The 16,945-nt window shown below is 38.0% G+C and overlaps 2 protein-coding genes across 5 annotated transcripts in view; both read right to left on the bottom strand.

Moving 5' to 3' along the window:
* Positions 1 to 11,057, bottom strand: part of kidins220a (kinase D-interacting substrate 220a) — an 80,574-nt gene extending 69,517 nt beyond the window's left edge. For all 4 annotated transcript variants that reach the window (XM_041812215.1, XM_041812216.1, XM_041812217.1 and 1 more), the window contains exon 1: positions 10,892 to 11,057. The gene's annotated coding sequence lies outside the window, so the exon portion shown is untranslated. The remainder of the gene's footprint in view (positions 1 to 10,891) is intronic.
* A 3,281-nt stretch (positions 11,058 to 14,338) lies between these two features.
* mboat2a (membrane bound O-acyltransferase domain containing 2a) overlaps positions 14,339 to 16,945 on the bottom strand; it is a 77,922-nt gene continuing 75,315 nt past the window's right edge. Inside the window, 1 exon segment of the mRNA XM_041812941.1 lies at positions 14,339 to 16,709. Within this exon segment, the coding sequence (XP_041668875.1) occupies positions 16,499 to 16,709 (211 nt within the window). The 3' untranslated portion in view covers positions 14,339 to 16,498.

The raw sequence follows: 16,945 nt of genomic DNA, 5'->3' as shown, positions 1-16,945 counted from the left end.
TCATTTGTTGAATTTGCAGCATTGGGAGGTCATATTTACTGAAATCAAAAGCTATTTCAATCACAAACATCTTAACAGGCCAAGTTAACATAGGAGCCCTTCTTTGATATCACCTTTACAATTCTTGCATCCATTGAATCCACTGAGTTTTTGGAGAGTTTCTGTTTGAATTTCTTTGCAGTATGTCAGAATATCCTCCCAGAGCTGCTGTTTTGATGTGAACTGCCTCCCACCCTCATAGATCTTTAGCTTGAGGATGCTCCAGAGGTTCTCAACAGGGTTGAGGTCAGGGGAGGATGGGGGCCACACCATTAGTTTCTCTCATTTTATGCCCATAGCAGTCAATGACACAGAGGTACTGTTTGCAGCATGAGATGGTGCATTGTCATGCATGAAGAAAATTTTGCCACAGAAGGCACAGTTCTTCTTTTTTTACCATGGTAGAAAGTGGTCAGTCAGAAAATCTCTATACTTTGCTGAGGTCATTTTCACACCTTCAGGGACCCTAAAGGGGCCTACCATCTCTCTCCTCAAGAATCCGGCCCAAAACATGACTCCGTCCCCTCCTTGCTGACGTCACAGCCTTACTAGGACATGGTGGCCATCCACCAACCATCCACTCCTCCTCCATCTGGACCATCCAGGGATGCACAGCACTCATCAGTCAACAAGACTGTTTGAAAATGAGTCTTCATGTATTTCTGGGCCCACTGCAACCATTTCTGCTTGTGAGCGGCCGAATAGTAGGCTTATACACGACTGCAAGCCTCTGGAGGATCCTACACCTTGAGGTTGGTGGGACTCCAGAGGCACCAGCAGCTTCAAATACCTGTTTGCTGCTTTTTAATGGCATTTTAGCATCTGCTCTCTTAATCCCATGAATTTGTCTGGTAGAAACCTTCCTCATTATGCCTTTATCTGCACAAACCCGTCTGTGTTCTGAATCAGCCACAAATTTCTTCACAGTACATTGATTACGATGAATTTTTGGTGAAATATCTAATGTTTTCATTCCTTGTCCAAGGCATTACATTATTTGACACTTTTCGGCAGCAGAGAGATCCTTTTTCTTTCCAAAATGTCATTTGCTTAAGAATGTGGAGAGCGATGTACATATGCTCATTACACAACAAGAGCTAACAGGAACTCAGGGTAATTTCAGTGTACATCAGCCTGTGTACTCATGCTGAAAACATACGCTGAAATTTGTCTGCTCAGTTCAAAGAAGGCAGAGAAGTCACGACGCTGCGCTCACAAAGTTCAAAAAGTCATCAAAAACAACAGCAGGCAAACAATAGTCGTTAAACTTTGCTCCTCTATATAATGACGACTTGGATAATTGGTGCACCGCACTGTCTGCTCCAATTATATCAAGACCTTCCTCAGTTCTACCCTCCTACACTGGCCTAAATTGGACTTTATGGAACTTGTGTACACTGAAAAATACAAGCGCTGTTCGTTTCAATGCCTGGAAGTAAATGGGTGCATTTTAGCAGACTATTTCACTGGAATTGCTTTCCACTGATGGGAAAGCAGTAGGATGCAGATAGGCACATGCATCAGACGGATCAATGGAGACAGCCCACTGAGGGGTGATTATCCATAATGAGGCTCCACCATTCAGAAGAATTATTTTAGACAATTAGACCAGATCATTCCTCTTAAAATGTTATTTACCTTAGTGTTTAAGATACAGAAATGATAATCTTAAAAGCAATGGGAGAATAATCTCAAAGAAATTAAACTGTAAAATTCGCTGTCATAATACCTGATTTTTAAATTTAAGATTGATATTAGTAAAATAAAATTAGAATTAATACCTTATTTTGATTTCACAGCAACAAAAAAGATGTCACTGGCAATGCCTGGCAATTTTGGTACCAAAACATTGCCTCTGTTTTCCAAAGCTGCCAATATTTTTGTGCAATTTAGTGAATGTGTGCACGATTTTTCTGAAATTTTTAAAGGATTCATTCATTACTTACGCAACTTTCTTTAGAAATAGATGTAGTTGTTTAAATTCTGGTACTTTGATTCTAACATACATAAAAAAGCATACTTAATCAAAATTACACTAATTGTATTGTAAGCAATTTGACTAAAGCAAACCCCCTCAAACATAACTGTTGTAGCCATAATAAGGACTCGGCCAATCGATAAAAAACTCATTAATGATTCATCAAAGTTGGGCTCTTCCATCATGGTCTGACTCGCTTCCTGCCAGAGCAGCTCAGAATTAATCAGCAGCATTCACTGCTTGTGAGTTGCCTTGGAAATGGGTTTCACATAAAGGTTAGCAAACACATTGCTCAATGTTTCAACATAATCTGAGGGACAAGCAGCTCAGGCTCACGTCAATAAAAGATTAAATGTCACATGGACGCTGGTGCTGTCAACACAAAAGCCCAAAACAGTCCAATTCAGAGTGACAAATCATTGAATAGTTGTAAACCCTTTTATTTGCTGAAAGTCTAACCTTGTTTCTGCAGGTAAGAATCCCCTGTCAGCTGTTCACCCTTATCAGGTAGTGTCACTCATTAATGAGAGAAATCCTTTGTTTACGGAGGCAGGCAATAGGCGCCTGTTGACACACCCTCCACAGCTCCCTGTCTCACAGCACACAATGGGAGGATGATAGCACAACACAAGAGCCAATCAGACACATTTAACCCTCTCTCTCTCTGGTAATGAGCAGATGGGAGTCCACACATTTCCTTTTCACAAAACACCTATCAAAATATCAGTGACAAAACACCAATAAAAGCAGTAAAATATACTGGTAAAAGCTACTAAAAGAGTGACAAATAGTCCAGACAATGCTGAAGAAGTAAACAGAACAACATCTTACCTTGGTGTAGGGTTAAGCCTCTTTTTATCAGGATATTCAACAGTATTCTCTATCCACCTCTCTCTCACACACTATCAACAAGAACTGTGGGGCTTACGCTAAGCATCCCCCCTTCTACTCTACACTGAATATTAGATGAGGGGGCTGGCCTACGCCCATCTCTTCCAAACACAATGGACACACACGACCACGCTTTCATTCATTGCACCCAGTGGCTGGGCACAAACTACAGACAGGAGGGGGAGACTGTAAAGATGTTGGCCTAATTTGTCTGATTTAAGTTGATAAATAATGTAATAAGGAACCATTTGGTGGATTTTAATGGAGGCTGTGATGGTGATATTGTAAATCTTTAAGTGTGTTTAAAAGACTCATTTTCTCACTGATAAAAGCAAAAATATTTAACTAATGCTGAAACAGTGTGGCTATATTCAATTGTAGAACATTAATGGTCTTCACAGTTCTCTTACATATTTCTAAATGGCAAATAAATCTATTTTGGAATAGGACTTCAACTAGAAATTGTTCTCATTAATATTTTAATAAGTCATGTGTTGTTTAAGTCCCATAATTCGTCTCCAAATATTTAATCATGGGTGAAATGAGATCAGAAGATTCGAGGCAGTTTTACAATTATTCAAAGCTCAAGTAAGATACATTTGGTTTGAGTTGATTTTGGCACCCCAATGTGGACAAAGCATTATTTGATGTCTTTGCCATTTTTGTCCTGTCCTGTTTTTTCTGTTTTTGTTAATACACTACCTGTCCAAAAAAAAAAGTCACACAATCTATTATTTCTTCAAACCGCCTTTAGCTTTGATTACAGCATATTCACTGTGGCACTGTTTCGATAAGCTTTTCACATTTATTTCCGTCCTGAGATGTACTTATTCTTCGCCAAGATCTTGAAGACGGGATAGTCGGACTACTGCGCAAAGTCTTCTCCAGCACATCCCAAAGACTCTCAGTGGGGTTAAGGTCTGGACTCTGTGGTGGCCAACCCATGTTTTAAAATGTTCATGCTTCCACAACCACTCTTTCACAATTTGAGCCCGATGAATCCTGGCATTGTCCTCTTGGAATATGCCCATGCCATCAGGGAAGAAAAAGATCCATTGATGGAATAACCTGGTCATTCATTATCTTTAGGAAGTCAGATGACCTCATTCTTTGGGCCCATAACATTGGTGAACTAGACCAACTGCAGCAACCCCAGATCGCACCACTACCCTGACAGGTTTGTACTGTATGCCCTAGGCATGATAGGTGCATCACTTCACCCACCTCTCTTCTTACCCTGATGTGCCCATCACTCTGGAACAGGGTAAATCTGGACTCATCAGACCACATGACCTTCTTCCATTGCTCCAGAGCCCAATCATTATGCTTCCTGACAAACTGAAGTCTTTTTTTCTGATTAGTCTCACTGATAAGTGGTTTTCTTCAGGCTATACAGCTGCTTAGTCCCAATCCCTTGAGTTCCCTTTGCTTGTGCTTGTGGAAATGCTCTTACTTTCACTATTAAACATAGCCATGAGTTGTACTGTTGTTTGTTATGATTTGATTTCACCAAACCTGTAAGCGATTGCTGATCACAATCATTCAAGACTTTTTTCCAAACCACAATTCTTCCTTAAAGATGATGGTTCCCCACTATCCTTCCTGTTTTCAATAATGCATTGGGCAGTTCTTAACCCAAGTTTAGTACTTTCAGCAATCTCCTTATATGTTTTTTTTTTTTTTGTGCTTGATGCATGACAATAGTTTGACCCTTCTGAAACAGAGTAACATCTTTTTCACAATAAATATCCAATGGGATGCTCTTACCTATTTGTTTAATGCGTATTGCTATGTTCAAACTTAAACTTTAAATTGTGTGCTTGAAGGACTGAAGTTTTAGAAATGAACTACACTTAAATATCAGTATTGATATCAGTAGCCTATATGCTCAAATTATTTTGTAAATATCTGCATATCTGATATTGTCAAAAATCCAATATCGCGCATCCCTATTTTATACTTTGATGCATTTTTTCATATGTTCATACATGTTTAAAAATTACAGAAATTTTAATTTTAATGATCAAAAGTTGTCATAAGACAGGTGTTGGGTAAGGAATAAAGCCATCAAAAGTTGCAGGCAAACTCAAGCATGTGGTCTTAATTGCAAAAAAAAACAAAAAAACATACCAACACACCAAAATGTTGCCAATACATTTGTGCAGTTTAGACAGTGTGAAGTAGAGCTGAACGATTTTGGAAAATAATCTTAATGTGATTTTTTTCCCCCAATATTATAATTGTGATTTGACATGCAATTAGCCTATTCCTTCACTTTCTTTTATTCCTAAACAAGGGCTAAACAATTCTTTTGAAAGTGTCTTATTTAGGGATGCACCGAAAATTCGGCCACCGAAAATTACTTTTTATACTATTTTATATTTTTTACTTTTATCACCGAAACAACAAGGCGAAACACGATGTTGTGATGACGCAAGCAAAAACCGCAGCCAGCACGTGTTTGAATCAGTGGTTCTACAATAGGGGTACGCGTATGTGAAGGCACTCCAGGGGGTACGCAAGATTTAAAAATACATGCCAGCTATTTAAGAAAAATAGCATCTTTCTTTCAGTGATATTTTTTGAAGCGGAAGATAAAAGGAGGTTTGTCCCTCTCTGTCCTTCACTCCGTGCGTAACGCGGCACTTTTACTCACAGCCAGGACGTCAGTGCCGTTTTGTTTCACAGTTTCATTCACTGTGCCAGCCAAGTTTGTACGAGGAGGGACTGACTTTTCATTCATTCTATGTCAAATATGATCAGTCAGAGTTATAATATTGCACAGCTGAGGCTCGCGGTGAGAGGAGTTAACTCTCTCCACAGCGCACAGACTGGCTCACCTGTTTGTGTTCAAGACTGTCCAGAGGAGTCATTTAGCTGGTTGATCTGGAGCATTTATAAGTCGTTTGTCTGAGGTCAGAGGAGACTGTGTTGGTAAATATTTCACTAAAGTCCCGTTAGTTTAGAAACAGCTCCAGCTGTGTGAGTTTCACTCCAACGAGCTCACATAGTGGTGGTGGTGCTGATATTTAAGGCAGACAGAGGAACAAAAACGTCCTCCTCTCCAACACCACCTGATGTTTGATATCTCCTCATATTTGTCTGTAGTCAGTGCTTGTGTTTTTGCCTTTTTTTTTAGCCTCGTAGAGAGGGAGACAGGCAACAGGCAGCCCCACATGTCCACATGAGCGCAAATGTGCTACTTAAATATCCGCAGCAATGTCACGCTGCGAAATGATGTTGCAGGTGAGGAAGCTTGCTTTGACTCGCTACAGGTTCTAAATGTAAATATTTTGTGTAAATAATTTGCATGAAAAAAAACTGCATATGGAGTGTAAGGACCTTAAGTTTATAAACTGGAGTTACTATTTTGTATGCTCTTAAATTGAATCACCCTAAAACCCCCTGAGTCTCCCCCATGGCAGGATGGTTTGACCCACACTGGCACATGCCTGTCAATCACTGTATTCACAACCTCTCCATTCATAAAAAGGTTTATGATTTATTTTTATTTTTTGTTAAGAAATGCTGATCTATAACTAAGTTCATGATTTCAGTTTGAGAAGAGAGAAGTCTTTTATAATTTGTTTATTATTTACAGGTTTTTAGTTCTTTCTAGCTCTATGTTTTTATTTCCAAATTGTTCCAGAGAGACCACTGCAGCCGAGCAGAGTTTTGCACACTTCTGGGTGTAAAGCCTTTCCAGTCATTGTTTTCAACAGCTACATTAATTTGAATTCTCACATTTAGAGATGAGATGTGCCATGACTTTAGTCATGCATTTTCAATATTTAAAATGTAAAAAAAAAAAAAAAAAAATCTAATATTTGTAATTTAAAAGTGTTTATCAGTTACAAAGTTTGATGAATCAGACAGCTGTCACAGCACTCTTTAATGTCTTTCTTTTTGGCCAAAAAGCCGTACGCTGTTTAGGGGGTACTTGGCTGAAAAAATACTTTACAGGGGGTACATGACTGAAAAAAGGTTGAGAACCACTGATTTAATATAGACATGAGTGGGGTCAAGTTAAACATTTTATTTTGTATTTTATTTTATTTTATATTATTTTATATTGTGTATTGTTGGAATGAAGTGCTTAATAAATATTTACATAATTTTGTGATTGATTTATTCTTTGAAGCATTAATATTAATTTTTGCAACTGCAATTGATTTTAGTGAGGTTAGTACACAGTCATAGCCATAAATGCAATGGTACTAATAACTGGCATAATAATTTCTTTCATGTTTCGGTTTTCGGCCTTGGTTTCCTCATTTTTGGTTTTCGGTTTCGGCCAAGAGTTTTCATTTCAGTGCATCCCTAGTCTTATTCTGATGATTTTGACTCATATTGCAAATTGGATATGAATTGATGCATTAAAGGTTTTTTCAATGAGAAAAAAAGAAGAAAAATGAAGAAAGTAGGATTTTTTTGTAGATTGTTCTACAATAAATGGCAGCGCAATGATTGCATGATATGCCATACGTTACATCTCTGCTGCAAAAACAAGTTTAAAACTGGGATTTTGACAAAAATTTCAGGTCAAAGAAATATTTCATTTTTGCGATTTGAAAATAGCAGCAGGCCATATCGCGATTTAATCTAATTTTCGATTAATTTCCCAGCCCTAGTGGGAAGGTGTTTGACTGTATTTTTTTAAAGAGAACAAAAAAGGGGGTTCAAACTTCTTCTTTTGTAGCTCTTGTATTAAAAAGCGCTGGACAAAATACCAGACAAAACTTGCAATATTGTTCACTGCAATTTTCAAATCACTGAAGGTGCAATATTTCTTTAACCTGTGACAAAACACCAGTTTAATGCATTTTCTGCAGCAGAGATGTTATGTGCTATTACACCAACACTCAAGTGTTTTTTAGAGTAGTTCACAAAAACCCTATGTTTCTTGTACTTGTATGTTTTTCTTAACCAAAACAAGAATGACAGAGAAATGATCATCACTCTCAAAACAGCAATTGATATCAAATTTGCAATATGAGCCACAAAATTCCCAATTAGATATTTTTCAAAATTGCCCATCCCTAGTTTAATTTATCAAATAATTTGCTAGTTACAATATAGAAATGTTTTTTTTTTTCTTGTATTTGTTGAATAATACATAAAATAAAGAACTTTAAAATAATTGTATATTAAATCTAAATCAATATTGGGGGAAAAATGCAATTCAATTATCTGTGCAAATGTTTCAGCCCTATAGTATTCTTTACAAGTAAAATTCTGGTATTCTAACAACAAGGGCTGAACAATTTGGGAAAATAATCCATTGTAATCTATCTCTCAACAAACACAAACAATTTATCATCTTTTATTGCAGGGGCTCTCAACTTCTTCAGCCCACAACCCCCAGAATAAAGGTTCCAGAGACCAGGGACCCCCACTGTATCTGAAGGTGGCTGAACACAGCCAGGCACATTCAAGAATAGTCATGTGCAGAAAAGACTGTCATTGGGGGGGGGGGGGTCTGGGGCCAAGCCACACTGGGGGCCAGCAAAATCATGGTCCATTGTAAAGTTAAGCTGTGGTATATGCTTATCAAAGAAACAAATATCTTTTTAATTTATTTGTGTAGTGAGTAGCCCTCTTAAAAATTTAAATCTTTTTGATAAAAACAGAATCAAAATACACTGAAAATAGCTTAAATGGGTTATAATGGAAAATAATGGAAAAAATAGTGGAAAAGGTGGTGAAAAAAGTAGCAGAAATGGGTGACAAATGCCAAAAACTTGATAAAAGTGGCAAAAGTAACAAAAAAAATGGCAAAAATGGGTTAAAGTGGCAAAAATAGTTGGATATTTCTTACAATGGTTTAAACTGCCTAAAATGGGTTAGCTGAGGCAGAAATTGGAAGAAATGGGTTGAACTGGCAAAAATGGGCATGTTAAATTGTGAAATGTGGCATAAAAAGTGGTAAAGAGTGGTTAATAGTGGCAATAATGGGACAACAGAGCCAACAATAGACGGAGAGTGGCAAGATTTGGTTAGGAAGTGGCAAAAACAGGCAGAAAAAAGTTGTGGAAAGGGTTTAAAATTTGAGAAAAATGGGTTTTAAGTGGACAAAAATGTGTTAAAATTTGGCCAAATTGGTGTAAAGTGGCAACAGTGTAATTTAAAAAATATTCATCTGGAGACCCCCTCTCAGTGTCTCGTGACCCCCAATGGGGTCCCGACCCCAATATTGAGAACCACTGCTTTATTGTAACCAACACAGTATTACATCAATTAAAGTAGGACTGAATGATTTTGAAAACATATCTAACTGCAATTATTTTGATTTATATTACAAATTTGATATGGATTGTTGTGTAAAAGAGAATAATCATTTTAATCCGATTCTTGTTTTAAATATGGAAAAGAAAAAAACTAAATCAGGATTTTGCAGATTGACATTTGAATGTTTACATGATGAGAAGAGCATAACTTCTCTGCTGCAAAAAAAAAAAAAAAATTTAAACAAGTATTTTGACACATTTCAGGTTAAAGCGATATTGCTCCTTCTGTGATTTGAGAATCACGGTAGGCCACATTGCGATTTTATCTAAATTACGATTAATTGCCCAGCCTAGTGACAACCCTAGAAGACACAGAAGATATAAATATAGGAGTCATCAGTAGAAAGGCGCAGAGGATAAGCATACGGGTATATTCATCCAATTTCAGCAAGGCAGTAAATCACACATTAAGAGGAGCTAAACTCCCAAATACATCTGGTTCAATATAACACACTCAAATCTACACTCAAGTCAGAGCCAGTCTAGTGTGTATACCAAAACACAAACTTGATATCACCACGACTTTCAAACAAACTCCTACTCAGCTTTGTCTGAGCACACTGAGACATGAACTGAAGGGGAAGGCAACACTTGATAGGATCTCTAAATTTAACCAGTCAGCTTCTTACAGCCAGTCATGTGGGTATGAAACTGCTGAGGATTCAGTTCTGGGAAACATACCAGAGTTTGTTAAAGAGACAGGTATGAATCATGTGTGTGGAAATTGTTTATAATGTACCCTGGAACAAGTCTTTTTAAGGTCAAGTCTTTTTTTAGGTGCATGGAAGGTAAATGTGTCTACACAAAAGTTGCAGGTAAATTTCTATGCTGTAAAAATGTATTGGCAACATTTCAGTACAAGACCATCATCAGGCAAATAGTTAACATGGACAGGTTACTTAAATATAGGACAAAAGTAGGATGCATCTGTCAAAATGATAGGTCATTCTTGATCAAATAAAAATTCGCTATATTATCTTGAAGGCCACAATACAAACAGAAAAACAGAAACGTTGCAATGTGTCAGAAATGCCGAAAAGGAAGTGGTTACACCATTTTGTCTTGGCTTTTGACAAGAATGAACTAAGTTAACTTTGTACTTCAATATTTTAGGCACAAATATGTGGATCCTCAGTCAGGAAGCTGACATGTTTGACAATGTGAGGTGCAACCTTTCGAGATACACAGACTCCTGGTCACAGGGGCAGATGTCAACAGCTGGCAACCTGAACATCCACGACAGAATTTCAACAAGTGGTAATAAACATGGACAGACTATATGACGCACATTTCTGGACCAGCTTCTTTAACTTCAATTACGATTGCTATCAAGTGCAACAACAACAACAGGTATTAGGCTCTCTGACCGTGTTCTGAGGTTGTCAAAAACGTAAACATCTGGATGGCACACGCATATCACGTCTTCTTTCTACGAAATGAAAAACTACGACATAGTAGTAAACTTTTAGGGTTTTTTTTCCTTTTTAAACGGGTTTGTGGTCGTACGTAGCGAGCAAAGCGACTTCCCGTGTTTAACACTGTCACTAGGAAACTACAGCGAAACACTCGCGAGCGAAAGTACCAACGGCTAAAAGGCTAATGCTAGCTTAGAGTAGTGAGCTAGCACTCCAACAAGTCTTTCAGGATATCTAAAAGTAAAGGAAAATGAATTGCAAAGTTATTAAAAGAACCTTACCTAGTTTGGATGATCCCGTCGCTGTCTGTTCGTAGTTTATAGTTCGGTGAATATGGTCAGAAACATCGTGTTGTCGCGTCACCTATCTTTTGTGTATTCAAAACGACGTTAACCTGCTCTGAGGTTGCTGCGGTGAAGCCGACGGCTCCACCTCCTACTACCGCTGTTTAAACATGTGTCAGTATTAGTCCAGGCCCCTCCTCGCTCTTATCATGTTTGTAAGGGGAAAGGACCACATGTGACTTTTGGTCAGGGGCGTCATTAGAAATTCTGGGCACTATGAGAATATATGACTGTGGGCCCCACAAGCACCACAGCTAAGGTCCCCAGTCCATACGTTTTGGTCTCTGAATATTTTTGAAATGGATACACTCTACTGTAGCTTAAAGTGACCAGATTTTGTAGTGAAAAATGGGGACATTTCCATTTTGGTAGATGAAAACAAATAAAATAAAAAGGACACTAAAAGTAGAGGCTGTATTGTGTTAACAGTTTGTCAATAATAAAATGACTTGAACTAAAGAAGCAATCAAATAAAATAGGTCATGAACATAACTGTACAGTTAGTTCAATAACTATTCTACTCTAATTCTTCTTATGTCTGTTCTCCACACTTCTGTAGTTTTTCCCAAAAAATCTGTATTCAGGATTTTTTATTTACTTCATTCATGCAGTTGCAGCTTCCCACTAAAAACGTTTAATTTGCAAAACGCAAGTTGTCTGCCAGGGCTCTATTTCATCTGTGGGTTGTGTCCCAGTGACTTTAACAAAACACAATAATCTATTACAATGCAAATACTGAAACCAAGCTAAAAACATTTTTTTAAAAAAGGTAGCAAAATATGCTTGTCTATGTTATCTGAGAAAATTTCTTCATTTTGTACTCTCCAGTAGAAGGCGGAGAGAATATTTTCTTGTTTGAGGTGAAACAGATTAAGTATACATATTTTAAACTCCAAATCACAGTAATAAACTGAATTAGCAACTCGTTTCTATGCAAACTCCCAGAGGTGTGGACTTGAGTCACGCGACTTGGGCTCGAGTCAGACTCGAGTCACAATTTCGATGACTTTGGTCTCGACTTAACAATATCATCAAAGACTTGCAACTCGACTTGGACTTTGACATCAGTGACACTTGACTCGGACTTTAGTCCGATGACTTGAAAATACTTGAGATTTTCAGTGAGTGTGTTGAGTAAAATGTGCCTCCATTCAGTGTATTCAACTGACGCAGTGATACTCAACTTGCCGCTCTCGAGCCCCATGTGGCTCTTTATTGACCAGTTGTGGCTCTTTAGTGACCAGTTGCGGCTCTTTTAAGACTTACTTTAAAAAAATCCTCCCAAAATCCTCTATAAATATAAGTCTACACAAAGAAGATAGATTTTAACTTCCAAATTCAAATGAAAACTTGTATATTATCACTGCTGGATGTGCACTGGACGGAGGAACGTGCGTAGCGCAGAGGAATCCGCTGGTGGCGTGTGTCTTCATTAAGTTAATTCATAGAGGTGTGTTGTCTTGTGTTCCAAGATAAGCTTCTAATTTCCTTGTTTTAACACATTTCTTCAGTCACTCCCTGCCGATGCTCTCCCATACTTATATTTGATGATGACTTTCACAATGCACATCATCATCAACGAGCCAAACACACGAATCACATTTTGGAGTAATGTAAAATTGAGTTAAATTTGTCCAAACGTTGGTGTTTTATTTGATCTTAAACGTACCGATGATAAATACTGTCAAAAGGGAAGAAACAGAAAAATGAAAGCAACAAACTGGCAGGACAGAACGGTTTGTGAGGGGGAGCTGCAGGTGTGAGGCAGGGCCGGTTTAAGCCTTTTGGAGGCCCAGGGTAAAGACCAATATGGGGACCCTCCCCCTTTAGCCAAAAGCAATAATAATGAGAGGAAAAGAAATAGAAAGCATAACTTTAAGTTAACAGAGTCACAGAACTACAGTAAATGCCAAAATAATAAATATAAATACCCAGAAGCCCATGATTCATCAGCTCTTTTTTTGTTAATTCACGAGGAGGCAGTCATTGTGTTCACATAACTTGAGGTCTTGTAACTTAACACATAACACATAACTTGAGGTTAAGAACTGGTTATAACACCTTAAACCTTATGTTGACCAGTCAAACATGTTCACTTACAAACACACACAAACCCTATATATCCACTCACACGCCTATACATATACACACATTTACCACACACACACACACACTCACATTAGATGAGTTAAAATGACTGTACGTCTTTAGAAGTCCATTTGTTGTTGCACTGCTAAGCACTGATTATATCCTGAATGTTATGTCGGCACTCTTTTCTGTGTGATTAAATTCTGTCACACTGGTCTTATTTTATTAAAAAAAAAAAAAATAAAACAATTCAAAATGCATTCATTGTATTTGTCAAATTTAATAGATCGTTACATTGTTAAAATGGCATTTTATTTCGTAAAAAGTGCTTATGACTTGTAAGGACTTGAAAATTTCAAGCCTATGACTTCTGACTTGACTGGACTTGTCTTTACTTGAGACTTGACTTGGACTTGCACGTCTTTGCTTGAGACTTGACTCGAGACTTGGGATCAAAGACATGAGACTTACTTGAGACTTGCAAAACAATGACTTTCTCCCACCTCTGCAAACTCCAGACAGAAAGGACCGGAAGTCGCACCCACATTTCATGCAAAGTATCATGGGGATAGGATAAGGTGGATTAAATAACCAAAAACATAATAAAACATTTTTAATAGTTCTTTTGAAAATAAAAGGCATTTTTTCTTTTCTATGATGAAAATGAATGAGCAAAAACTGGAAAACAACTTCATTTTTGGATTTCATTTAAAGAAAGAGAAAAAAGACCATTCAGATCAGTCAAAAAAAAAGGTGACAGGACCAATCAGCGTCGAGGGGCAGTACTTTTGGGCGTGGCAGAGTCGTGGTGTATGCAAGCAATGAGAAGAGGCAGGTGCAATTATGGCAAAAGAGGCTGCTTAAGCGCAAGTTTTAGCAGAAATTGATGACATTTCTTCGTTAAAAGAAGAACAAAGAACAGCAGTGAGTTGTTTTCAAAAACAACAAAAGTCATGTACTGACATGTCTACAGTCGCCATGGTTCGCATTATGCAGTTCTCTATGGAGTTTACTCAGCTGTACCGGGGCACCTTGGTTTGGGGCAATGACGTTACGTGTTTTGTTGCTCTGATTGGCTGTAAAAATGTAACAGACAGAACCTTCATCCAATCACATTTTTTTAAAGGCTCTACCCTTTCCCAAACACCGTCTACGGATGGTTTTCCAGATAGATCTGTGAAACACATCCATCTGACATGTTAGGTTATAATTATGCACCTTTAATTAAAATCTGTGGTGCAAAGACTTTCTGTGGACTTAACAAAGACATTTTCATACAGCAGTTTTAGTGTTTAAAAATAATTCTCTTTATTCGCCACATAAATCAGAGTTTTAATGAACTGTTATACAAATCTTTCAATAAAGTTCCTTCTGACACAAAAATAACCATTATGTTAAACAGGCGCGCACACACACACTACATGGACACATGCATACACACAAACACCTGCGCAGGCACGCATGCTCACATACACACAAAAACAAGATGCGCCATTCTTGATTTGGCACTTTGGACATATGGAGCAGTTTGCATTGATCTGCTGGTTTGGGTGGCCATGCAGTGCAAGAATCGCTTTGTTTATGTAGAATGAAATCCCCTTTCCCTTAAGTGGGCCGCCTACACTCGCCTACACAGGGCCCAGGCTACACATATAAGTTAACATGAGACCACATCGACATGTACGGATCACAGAACACTGGTACACACACACAGTTATGGCAGGAATATGCAGATGTTAGAAAGTCTTCAAAATAAAAGAGAGAGGTCCATACTTGAGAGCTCACCTCTGCTGCTTTGTTATTTTACACAACACAAATGGATCAAATTAACGTGGAATTACTAACAATTTTCTTTTTGAGAAGAAAAAAAACACATATTTTAAGTGTTTATAATAATTTGGGCTAAAGAACTATTTCCTGCTCTAGTAAACACACAAAAAAGTGTCTTTCACTTTTTAAACAACATTGTGGTGCCTTTTGGGTTGCCGCATTTGCCATATTTTACACAAAGATTGTTAGAAATGTTTAATGAAACAGTATCGATCTCCATGTGGGACCCTTTGACCTATAGTAGAGTGTAAACTGGAGGATTTGAAGGTGGGCCATGGACCAACACAGCATGAGGAACCAGTGTCTCTTCCACCCAACAGTAAATGCACCCAGAAACATTCTCTATTCTAACATAAGAGCACACAATATGAATATCTATGTCTTTGAATTCTGCACAATAATAAGATGTCACATACATAAAATGACTTTAAATTTCCCAAGGACAAATATCACACTTACATAATTTGCGGCCTGGACACAAAATGTGCTTTAATGCACAGTGCATTTTACATTCAATTGGTTTAGAAATTTCATGGCTACAACACCTTTCAGCAAATTCTTTGTGAATGCGGTTATCTGATTAGATTTCTGTGACATTTGTGGGACTTAAGATTTCATTTTTGTTACCAACTAGCACTAATTAAATAGTTTTAGATACTTCAGAGGCAAGACAACTGTGTGAAAAATTCAAACATATGAAGAAAAAAAAAAATCACACCCCTGATCCCAACTTTAGAAATCGTCAAGCAGAAAACATCAAAATCACAACAAGTTAAATAAACTCCCTTTGAAACACACACTTATCTGATGAGTCATGTTTGTGAGAAAAATAAGCAGCAGATATGAAAGACATCAACTCCTTTTAGTAACACTCGAGCTCCTCTTTTTAGACTTCCCACTGCTGGAGACGGACACCATCTGAATTCCACTTTTGGACTCTCTTTCAGGCAACTCATCCCAGAAGAAACAAAATAAAAGCATTGAGATTTCAAATAGTGTTGTCACAAACGCCTACATACAAAAACAGGTACAATGTGAATTTCTCTTCAATAAAGATTTTTTAAAAAAGACATATAAATCAAACAATGTTCGGAGGATCCTAAGGCCTTTTTGAAATTGGCAGCTGATGATAAAGGTTATGTTTCTTTTACATGAACACGTTTCCTGTTCCCACCTAACAGAGGCTTGTATCCAGACAATGACAAAAACCCTCCACATACTGCACTAATCTCTTTCTACAACCTGACATCACTATGGTGAGGCTGCATTTGGGTTCTTGCAGCGTGCCATCCAACTCTTACTTCACCACACAAGTACATAGAGGGTTTAAGGCAGCTTGGAAGTCTTCATTTCCACTAACGTAATGTAAATAACCACTATCACTCATTAGTTTACATCCTGCTCTCAGGATCAGAAGTGAGATTGCTGTCGTCCTTGCTACGAAAAGTTTTCTTTTTTTTTTCTTTTTTTTTTGACAGAACAGTGAGTTGTGTTTTTCTGTCTGTGAGGACTTTCAGAGCATCCGATATTTGGTTCATTTGTCGGGTAAACAGACTCGCCACACTCCAGCTCTCAGTGGTTTCTAGTTGGTCTCAGTGTTTCTGCTGCTGCTGTGGTCTGGAGCCCTCATGTGGTTTTGTCTTTCTGGTTGCAGTTGTTGTCTGTGCTGTTGTGCTCTGTCTGGCTGTCCCGTACGCCGTCCTGCTGCAGGCCGTCTTGCTGAAGGCCGTCTTGCTGCAGGCCGTCTTGCTGCTCTTTGGGCTGCCGGCGTCTGGATTTTACAGGCAGGACCAGAACCACCAGGAGGCAGAGAAGATGTAAGCAGAAGTACCAGCACCTGCAGGACATTGAGAAAGGGATTATCTCAAAAGTTGTTCTGATTAGCTGAAGGAGACTTGAACAAGAAAATATCTCAAGAATGTAAAGTTTGTCAGTCAAATTTCATCTATGTTGGAAAAAGTTTGCAGTTTAATGGTCTGATCCAACAATTTGGACCAGACTATAACTATTGAACCACTAATATTATGATCATTATTGTGATTTAACCTTGAAGAGACAAATGGAAGTCGTTTG

Source organism: Cheilinus undulatus, linkage group 18, assembly GCF_018320785.1.
Source record: "Cheilinus undulatus linkage group 18, ASM1832078v1, whole genome shotgun sequence".
Classification (NCBI taxonomy): Eukaryota; Metazoa; Chordata; class Actinopteri; order Labriformes; family Labridae; genus Cheilinus; species Cheilinus undulatus.
Note: the sequence above shows the minus strand (reverse complement) of the source record. Positions and strands in the feature narration are given on the sequence as shown.